The 10502-nt window shown below is 41.3% G+C and overlaps 1 protein-coding gene and 1 pseudogene across 1 annotated transcript in view; both read right to left on the reverse strand.

Annotated features, from left to right (window-relative positions):
- The window catches only part of pde4a (phosphodiesterase 4A, cAMP-specific), a 91037-nt gene extending 80797 nt beyond the window's left edge, over nucleotides 1-10240 (reverse strand). The window contains exon 1 of the mRNA XM_066673914.1: nucleotides 8683-10240. Coding sequence (XP_066530011.1) covers nucleotides 8683-8969 — 287 coding nt within the window. The 5' untranslated portion in view covers nucleotides 8970-10240. The remainder of the gene's footprint in view (nucleotides 1-8682) is intronic.
- Nucleotides 7192-7331, reverse strand: LOC136700547 (U1 spliceosomal RNA; annotated as a pseudogene).
- Nucleotides 10241-10502: the final 262 nt, after the last annotated feature.

Here is a 10502-nt window from a genome sequence, read left to right on the forward strand (position 1 = left end):
ATATTTCTATTACCTTCTCACTTACAGTATACATGCCTTTACTGTAGCTAAAACTGGCTCAGGTCTCAACACCCACACTCAACCTGTGGGCCAAAATCTTCACATACGTAAGTGCATATAGACACAGCAATTATGCAATTGCAATGGCTCCAAGAAAATAAAAAGCAAAATGCATCTATTGAGCTTCATTCTTCAGAAATAACGTCACTGTAATGTTGATATAAACTGGAAGAACGTACTGTTTGATTCCTCTAAAAAAGCTATTACGGGAAATGAAAACCCTAACTGTATTACCTGGTGTTTGAAATAATGTCTTATTGTAGTTGTGCATTATGAGAGTTTGAGAAGTGGGTGAACCAGCACCTGAATGAAACAGAGGATAAAGTTCTTCAGTCACAATCATGTCATAGAAAATGAGAGGAACGGGTTTGTTCTGGGGAAATACTGCTCAAAATGTAAGGCATTTTTGCAAGCAGGGGCATGTATATTTTTATTGGCTTTATTTGACTCATATAATCAAAAAATCTGTTTCCTATAACTTCCATTATCTTGAAAATTCCTTTCATTTCAATACTATACCTAAAACCACTGTAAATGATTTTGTTTATCTGGTGAACTTCCACGTGCAAAAGCAACTGCTATAGGCCACTATTCAATACTGGACATTAGGGCTGTGCAATATTGTATCATGTGCAATAGTATGCAAAATGTTTTAAAATGAAAAAAACTTCAATATTTTGATTATCGTGATATTCTGACTTGTTTACATATTGATGTCATACGGTTACACATAATATGGCGTACACTTGTTACATGCGTCATTTAGACACAGACAGGTACAGTAGAAATTTGCTCCGCGTTCAAAAATTTGCTCCATAAGATGAGGAATTTCAGTTGTGTGAAGGTGGTTTGGAAATAAAATATCAATATTCAAAATAATTTTTAAACAATGTCAAAATCTTGGTAGGTGATGCTTGTTTACAAAATAAGCAAATGTTTACACATTTGTTGTTTCATCTGAATGTTTGAAATTGTTAGATTAAATATCATTTAAATAATATAATATATATTTTGTTGAGGGCGGCACGGTGGTGCAGTAGGTAGTGTCGCATTCACACAGCTCCAGGGACCTGGAGGTTGTGGGTTCGTTTCCCACTCCGGGTGTCTGTGAGGAGTTGGTGTGTTGTCCGCGTGGGTTTCCTCCAGGTGCTCCGGTTTCCTCCCACAGCCCAAAAACACACGTTGGTAGGTGGATTGGCGACTCAAAAGTGTCCATAGGTGTGAGTGAATGTGTGTGTGTCTGTGTTGCCCTGTGAAGGACTGGCGCCCTCTCCAGGGTGTATTCCTGCCTTGCGCCCAATGATTCCAGGTAGGCTCTGGACCCACCGCGACCCTGAACTGGATAAGCGCTTACAGATAATGAATGAATGAATATTTTGTTGAAATAGGGTGTTCGATAGGAATATCGTTATCGCAAAAAAAGCCTAAAATATCGTGATATTATTTTAGGGCCATATCGCCCACCCCTACCGGACAAACACAAAAGCATGTATAAGCCATTTTAGGATCTATCTGAGGAGAGTATGATTAAGAATGATGTGAGATTAAAATCTGTTCGAATTATGGCAAATCCACAATCCTCCAGTCCAAACCAATAAAATGAATATGTGATATGTACAGCATATTAGAAACTGACAAATTTTATTAAGAAACAGATAATCTCTCCTAGTTAAGGGAAACAAAACAACACACAATAGATTTTGTTTCAAAATCAGCAACACATTTCTCACTGTAATGCTATTTCAGTGGTGGAGATACAGGTGTATTTGAGGAAATCTGGATCAAGGGACTGGATTAGTGCTCATTAGAGCTGGGCATGTTTTGTGAGTTGTATGGAACAAATTCAGTTGGAACTTCTGGGTATTTGATGTAGCTGGACTGTCCACTGTTGCTGATTTGCAGGTGCTTTACTTGTAAAATCAGCTTGACCCCTTTCCCTACAGCACAGTTTAATCCCCAACCCACAAATGTAATTCTAAATCCTTATTCTAAATCTGATTCTAATCTTTATGCTGCTGAGAATCATCTGTGTTTCACAGATATTTTGTCAATAATTTCAATATCTGCTGTTCTGTACACATTATCTCTGTTCTATTGAGTTCACTCATATCAGTTTATCTCACTCATATTGGGTTTATCACAAAGCAAATTTACAGATTTCTGTTTTCTCACAGAGACAACAGGGAGGAGAGGAACCAAGACTTAAAAGGGGAGCCCATCATCCTTCTTTTGTCAACACCAAGTTGAAAAATATGATAACATTGTAAGATAATTATGAACTCTGATAATTATGATATAATGAATATAAAAAATGTATACCAAATAAAGAATAGAATACAGTCTGTCATATGACAGAAGAACATGGTTAAGTCAATAAAAACCAGTGAAAACCTTGAAAATCTCCAACTATGCAGATAAAGCTTGTCTCAGACCTGTCTCTTATCTCTTTAGCTATAGTATAGTATTGACCTTTGGTTTAACTAATTTGACCAGCATAAAATCTTGCCCTGTGAAATATCACCCCAGAAGACTAGCTTCTATATTTTGGTGTGAATGTATGTGAATGTATGCTCACCAGCCTCTTTATTAGAAACACTTGCAAACTTGGTCTACATTGCAGGTGTACAGTCTGAAAAACAGTATCTCACCTAGCTCAGAAAACACAGTACTAATTCACGATTTCAATTATGAGTTGAAATACCTTGAGTATCTGTCAAAATCATTCCACTGTTGTTTTTTCCTGTATAACTTCTTAACATTTTAAAGTAACTATTTGTGATGGAAGCACATCACTCAAGATGAGCATCTAAAAGTAATGTGCCCATAATAAATATACTGCTACTAAAGATCCCCTACCTGATTTTTTGACAGAAGACACATAATATATATATATATATATATATATATATATATATATATAAATATAAATACACACACACACACACACAGGTGACATGTATAATGTGGTAGTCACGGCTGAACCAGATAAGAAATAGAACTAGGAAAAACCATGGGAAGGGCAGACACGCTGACAAAAACAACAGCACAACAACAAACAGATCATGGGACAATAGAAAAACAAAACAGAAGCACCAGGACATAAGAAAAAGCCCCAGAATGTTTGAAGTATAGTTTCAAAAGTGGGAGAATGAGCCCCTGAACCAAACTGGTGTCTTCAACAGAAGCTCATAAGCTGAGAGGGATGTATTTTGTCAGTGGAAAGCTCACAGTGGATCCCTAAGCATTTCTGAAAGAGGAACTTCAGCACAGTGGGCTATCATGATATCAGAGTGTGGTTCTGTACTACATATGATCAGAAATTAAACAAAAATAAACTGATACTAAGAAGTGTTAGTGCATTACACGTGTAAAATATCAGTTTATCTTAGCGTAAAATATTATTTTTAACAAACACTGCAATGGCAATTTCAGTCTGATTATCTTCAATAAATTAAACTCCAAGCCTTTTCCCCCTTAAGACCACAGCACATGCATTTTTTAGGCTCAAGGTTTATATATGCACTAAATATGCCAGCCTGCCAGTCCACAAGCTGTTATTACTTGTCAAGACAATGTTGAATAATGTAGGATATAATTAACATTACAAACACACTCTTACAAATTATGCTTTAATATAAAAATGAATGATCATTCAGCACTAGGTAAATCTGAGTTTAAATAATGAGTCTCTGTTAGTTTGTGTGAGCAGGTTCAGGCTTCAGAATTAGCAGTATATTCAGGCCTGTGTTGGGTGGGTCTCAAAGGCCCTGTTTACACCCTTATTATCTGATCACTCTCAATTGAACATGGCGATCAGATCACGATGATCCGGACCCAGCACATTTACACATGACCTTTTCAAATGCAGCTTCAGCATCTAGACACTGATCAGATCTTGTGTACACACCGTATTTAAACTTATCCTTGTGCGGTAATTGCCCAGCCATGGTTTTGTCATGTCATATTGTTTGATATGAAAAAAATGTATATTGTTATAATAGGGATATTCTGTTTACATAATTACATCATGCAGCTAACATGGTGTATGTTGGTTACATGAGTCATTTAGGCACAGCTACAAGTATGGTGGAAAGTGTCTCTGCATTAGAGGAGGAATGACTTCAGTCATGTGGAGGTGGTTTAGTAAAAAACATATCACAATATCACAATGGTAATATGTAAGACTGGAGATATATAACACTATATAATTGGTGTAGTTTAACAGGTTAGATTTGTCACAGGATTTGATAAAATCTTTGTTTCGTTTGATATCCAGTCCAGCATTTTCTGCTGGTTTCACTCCAATACTTGGTATAAATATCAGGCCAAAATTAACCTAAAAATACATCTGTAAAATCTCCAGCAAACCTGTCGTGCCTTATAAGTTCCAATAAACATGACACCAACTACAATCCCTGCTGCGCTGAAAATAGCCTCCCACCGAAATAATAACTGGTCAACAGTATTTTTGTGGTCAAAGATGAATGGCTTCTTTGATGATGAATGAGGTAGATGGTGGCTGACAAATTGCGCATGATGACAGATGGCTGCAGTCACTAAATGTGCCCCTATATAGTAGACCTAGGAGGTGTGTGAAGCTCATAAAGTAATCAGTGTTTGTAAGTACAAAGGGTTTCTAGTAAACTGGACCGAGAGCATATGACACAGTGACAAAAAAATAATAATAATAATAACACATGCTCTGACCACCTCCTCATTCCACCCCTCATTCTCTAACCAATGCACTGATCTCAAACATCATTCTATCTGTCCATGACCCTGTAAACCTGGGATATCCTCAGATGCGATAAAAATTTATCTTGCATGTCCTTAGACCTTTGTCACCTATATGCCTATGTTAAACTTGTCAGTTCAGTTTATCTCTTATCTGCTCTAGCTCAGCACATTGGAAAAACATGTCATGCCTAGCTCTGGTTCCCTTAAAGGTTCACATCTCTAAGTACACCACACCAAAAAAAAAAAAAAAAAAAAAAAAAACATGTTGCTGTGTGTAACTCATGATGAAGGTCCCACTACTATGGGCCTTCATGTTAACCACCATCCGCCTACACACAAACCACTTAAAGGGGAACTCCACTGATTTTTAAAATTTTTTCCATATAAATAAATGGCTGATGTTAACAGTGTGGTTGAACACACCATTTAGAGAGGCTTACTGAGTCAGAACTGTTCTCTGAGCTGGTGATGGGTGGTATTTAATGCCTCTAAAAGCTACCACACAGAAAGCTGTAACATGAAAATGTCTTCAGATAAACTGCCAGACATCTGAGATATTGTTTGATGACAGTTAAATGTAAATAAAATAGCTATATTTGAGGTTTAGACACGGGTTCCAACACTGTTAAGAAATCAAGCATCCATTTCTGTTTAAATCACTCTGAATCTAATTAATTATACAGAAATCTTGTAAAAAATGTGGAAAATCCTTTAAAAGAAATTGCTCTGGGACAAATAAAATATATAAAATTTTAACTGTACCACAGCTCTATTTTACCAGATGACCAAGAGCATGCACATTGAGACACCAGAGGCTTGAGCTTCACTGAGCTTCTGCACTTTTGCCCTTAGACTGTTCAAGTACCCTTTTGGTCAGCTTGTATATTATATGTATTTTACATGACCACAACCATTGTTCGTGATCAATTTCAGTGAATCTAATCTCAGTCTTGCTTTAGGACTAGAGCCTGTGGGTCTGCTCAGGTCCTTGGGCACCTCCCCTTGTGCAGTACTTATGCATCTGCACAGTGCAGAAAATCTCACTAATGAAGCTCTGACAAAGTCTCTTTAGGAAAGCTTTAAATTCAAATGGTCAAGTAACCATTTTGAACTTTATGCAAATATATATTCAGCAGTGAGGGCTTGCTAAGCAAAATTTCCATTAGGACAGGTAGTGAGGTAGTGAGGACATCAAGGAGCTACCTGCTTTAAGAGCTAACTGCCCATTTACCTGAGACTGGCATCTGTTCCCTGCTCAGGGAAGGATGCCAGTGTCCTAGACTTTGTGGAAGGGTTATTACATAATTTATAACAATATTTATAATGAAGTAACATTTCGGTTGCCACATATTCCCTTAGCCCACCCCACACACACTCACACACACACACACACACTGTGTATTGGCTTGCAGATAACAGTAAATGAAACCACAAAAGCAAATATATGAGACATAGTATGAAATTTGCAGATTTTGTCATCCACTGGGAGACCTCATTTTTTTTCAAAATCTGTTTTTCCATTTACAAATAAGCTAGAGATCACAGAGGAAGCTGACAGGGTAAGTCTGCATTTGCTGTCTGGCCCTTAAAGCTGAATTAAAAAAAAGAAATTAGTACATGTGCTGGTAAAAAGAAATCTGAAATAACTACAACGCTGTTATATGGATTAAGACTTCATCTTTGCCCATGATACACAGGTTATGGTTCAAAGTAGGCCTTTTACAATCACTGAAATGGGCAACATACGCTCTAACTTCTGACTTGCTGTATAACACCTTTAGAAGCGGCAAAGTATATGTGTTTCTTTATTTGACTTAAAGTTGCTTCTGTATTCAGGTACAAGATACTGATGCTGCTTTCTAAGTTCAAGCTGGGAGGTAACATTTTTCTGCAGAGGAATGTTTTGTGATGTGTGTATACATATGGTTTATGTGAGAGATAAACAGAACTCTGAGGTTGAGAAATTGGTGTTTAATTAGCAGTTTCCTATTGAAGTTGGCCTGGCGCTTTTTAGTTTTTTACTCAAAGCACAAATAGATTTTAAATTTATTTCCAAAGTGATATTGTTATCTTTTACTTATTTCTGAGATGCTGATTCCCTTCTTTTCTCGAGCTTAATGTGAAATGGTGCTTTATTGCTATATTTTTTAACAATACACTGAAATTTGACCTCTTCATTTAAACCATTCTTGGTTTGAACACACACAAACACACTCACATCTGGAGCAGTGGGCAGCCACTCTCAACACCCAGGAAGCATTTTAGGGGTCAGGTCTCTTGTTCAAGGGCACTTCAGCACTTTAACTTACTGCTGGCAGTGGGAATCAAGCCAGTGACCTACTGGTCCCAAGCTCTCTTCTTTAGCCATTAGCCCACAGCTATCAGCAAAATTGAAGGGGGAGAGTGTGAAGACAGCCCCTGATTGCCAGAAAATATGAAGGCGAGGTTTCCACATTTGGGGAATTCCCAAGGGTCAGTACAACCTTGGGTGAACCACTCTCATGACCATGGTATCACCCCTGCCGGGTTAATATGAACAGAGTGTTGATATGACAGTGCCAAAATATTTCACTTGTGTACTTGACTTTATCATACAACTTTAGGGACATTCATCTGGTGCCTCCTGGATGCACTGAACACTAGGGAGCAGGTTAGCTTATCAGCCAATGTTAGTTTTGTAGATTAATGGCCAGATACAATTAAAAATTTAGTTGTAATTGCAATCATTTCTATCTCGCTTAATTTTCTGCTAAAACTCCTGGTTGTGACAGATCTACTTCTCACAAAGTAGCAATCTCTGAATGGGCTTGTAGGCTGGACCTTATATTAGTATTAGCTGTATAACATCTTCCTCATATTTGAAACCCAAGGTAACCAAAATATGTGAATTTAGGTGGACTTCAATCTTAAAAGGTCAGCCATTATTCATAATATTAAAATGACTTCCTTGTTTCTACACGTAATGTCCATTCTCTCAGCTTCACTGACCACACAGGAGCACTCTGTAGTTCTACAGTTACCCTTTCATCCTGTTCTTCAATTATCAGGACCCCAAGAGAACCACCACAGAGCAGGTATGATTTGGGTGGTGGATTAATCTCAGTGCTGCAGTGACACTAACATGGTGGTGGTGTGTTACTGTGTGCTGTACTCGTACAAGTGGAGAAGACACCACAGTGCTGCTAATGTTTTTAAACACTGTGTCCACTCTCTAAGACATACCTACCTTGTTGATCCACCTTGTAGATATCAAGTCAGAGACAGTGGCTCATCTGCCACTGAACAGTTTGTGTTGTTCATCCTCTAGTCCTTCGTCAGTGGACACAGGACACTGGCTGGATGTGTTGGGTTGGTTGACTTTCGCAGCCCAGCAGTGACACTGTGGGTTTAAAAACTTCAGCAGTATTGCTGTGTCTGATCCACTCACGAGCACAGCTCATGCTAACACCACCTGCATTTTAGTGTCAGTGCAGCACTGAGAATGATCCAACACCCAATGGAGGTCATATTGAGGTACTGACCTTTGAAAACCGTTAGAGAAATCTGAAAAGGGGGCTAACAAAGTATGCAGAGCATCAGAGAGACTACGGTCTGTACCTGTAGAACTACAAAGTGCATCTATATTGTGATTCGATGTGAGAGAATGGAAAATAAGTGCAGAAACAATGAGCTCAGTTTAATGTTGTGGCAAATCTGTAAAAGTCTGTATATTGTTTGTTTATATTAACACTACCCTCACAACTATTGCACAACTAGCTGGAGAAGTTAACTTCAGAAGCAAATATGATTCTAATTGGGGTATGTTTGGGACGTGTGTGAACGACTTATTGTTAACTGAACGACTTTACCCACGCAGTGATGACCTCTAACCCCGGAGGTTCTTACCGCTTGCCCCCCGCGCAGTTGCTGATGCCGGCGCTGCTGGTTCCTTGGAAAGAGGAGGGCCAGGACATGCGGGACTTTTTGAGACCGGGTCTGTCGCTCGTGTCCACGGCGTCCGCGCGCTCCATGGGTCGGTGCGGGTGGCGATCCGTGTCCGAGTAGCCGCGGTGCTTGATGCGGATGGGTGTGCGCGGCTGTCTCCACAGATGCTGCGGCGGCTTGAGCGTGGCGTGCGCCTCGCGCGGCAGAGACAGAGACAGGCTCTTCTTGGAGCACGGAGGGGCTTCCATGGCTCAGACAAGCGCCAGCGAATTCAACACGAAAAAAAAAGCGTTACAGGGATCGAAGTGGCACGGAGTGGGCGTGCGTTGTTCTACGGCCGCGGCGCACTGACAGCGCCAAGCCTGGGCTCTGCTGCGGCTACTGCTGCTGTCCGAGAGTGGCTCTCCTCCATCATCCACACCTCAGCTCACAGCTAACGAACACCGGCGCTGAAAACGTCCCACTGACGTTGGGATCGTGGGAACGTCGCGTCCCTGAATTGGATCGTTCAGAAATGTCCAGTTTTTGTGCACGTTAAGTTGTGGGGACGTTGTAAGAACGTTCGTGCAGCTAACGCCACACACACAAACAAGGCCTGGGAACGTTTCCACGACGTGCCGTTAAGGGAAGGAGGCTAGCGCCTGACATTTGGGCCCAGGGGTCAACCAAAGTTCGGGGTCGACACACAAAGTCCGAGTCCCAAATGACTGAATGGTCCTTCGTAGACGAGGCGCTGGTCGCTGTTACATAGAAGCACAGCCAAGACAGTCAGGAACAAGGAGAGGGCTAATCACAGTGTTTCCCACACATGCTGCGGGTTTAAAAACTGCCCTCAAAGTTGTCCACGGAGAATCGGAGACGCCTGCACACCCTCGTCTTCATCACCCCTCGAGCTCGCCTCTGCTCTCCCTCGCTCTGAACTTTGTCCCCCGGTCAGCCATGGCGCTGCGGTCTACCCGGATTTATTGCTTGACAAATGAACTATTAATCGCCTAATAATTATAAAAAAAAGCCCACCCCTTATTGCAGAATGCCACGCGGCGGTGCTCGGTGATATTAGCTAAGACTATTATTATGATATTTATGATTATATTTATGGTGAGTATTATTGCTGCTCGCACCGCTCGCGCACGAAGCCGCCTCCAGAGAAAGTGTCCGGCGCATCTGGAAACAGCTGCAAGGCGCCTAAAAGTCGCCTAAAAGCCGCTCGGCGTCCACCCCCGCCTGCGCTTCAAGAGCGACGCGGCTCTGCGCTTTCAGTCCAGAGAAGAGCATCGCGCGTGGGATGCGCCCGCGCCGCCGCCGCGTGTCTCGGTGTCTCTTCTCGCGCCCTGCACTCGGAGCCACAAAGCATTTCCCTCCGCGCGCTCCCGCTCGCCCTCCTCAGCAGCGTCCGCCTCCCGTCGACAGACGCTGGACTGTAGCGGTGGAGAGACGCAGTTACGCTTCACCCACCATTCTCCGTCTCTCTTGCGCGCTTTCTCTCTCTCTCTCTCTCGTTCCTTATTCTCTCTCCACCTCTGTTCTCTCTCCCTCACTCAGCCTCCCTCTCTCTCTCTCTCTCTAGCTCCCCTCTTTATCTAACACTATCTCTCTCCCCCCTTTTTTCCTCCCCTTTACTCTCCCTCCCCTTCTATTTACTCTCAAATACCGTCTTGCTTTTTCACTCTCTTCATCAGTGTAGTACTATCCCACTCTTCCGCCTCTCTCTCTCTTCGCACTGCCTTTTCACTGTTTACCCTCCCTCACATTCTCTTTTCTCTCCCACTTTCTCTCTCTCT

Source organism: Hoplias malabaricus, chromosome 6 (genome assembly GCF_029633855.1).
Source record: "Hoplias malabaricus isolate fHopMal1 chromosome 6, fHopMal1.hap1, whole genome shotgun sequence".
Taxonomy (NCBI): Eukaryota; Metazoa; Chordata; class Actinopteri; order Characiformes; family Erythrinidae; genus Hoplias; species Hoplias malabaricus.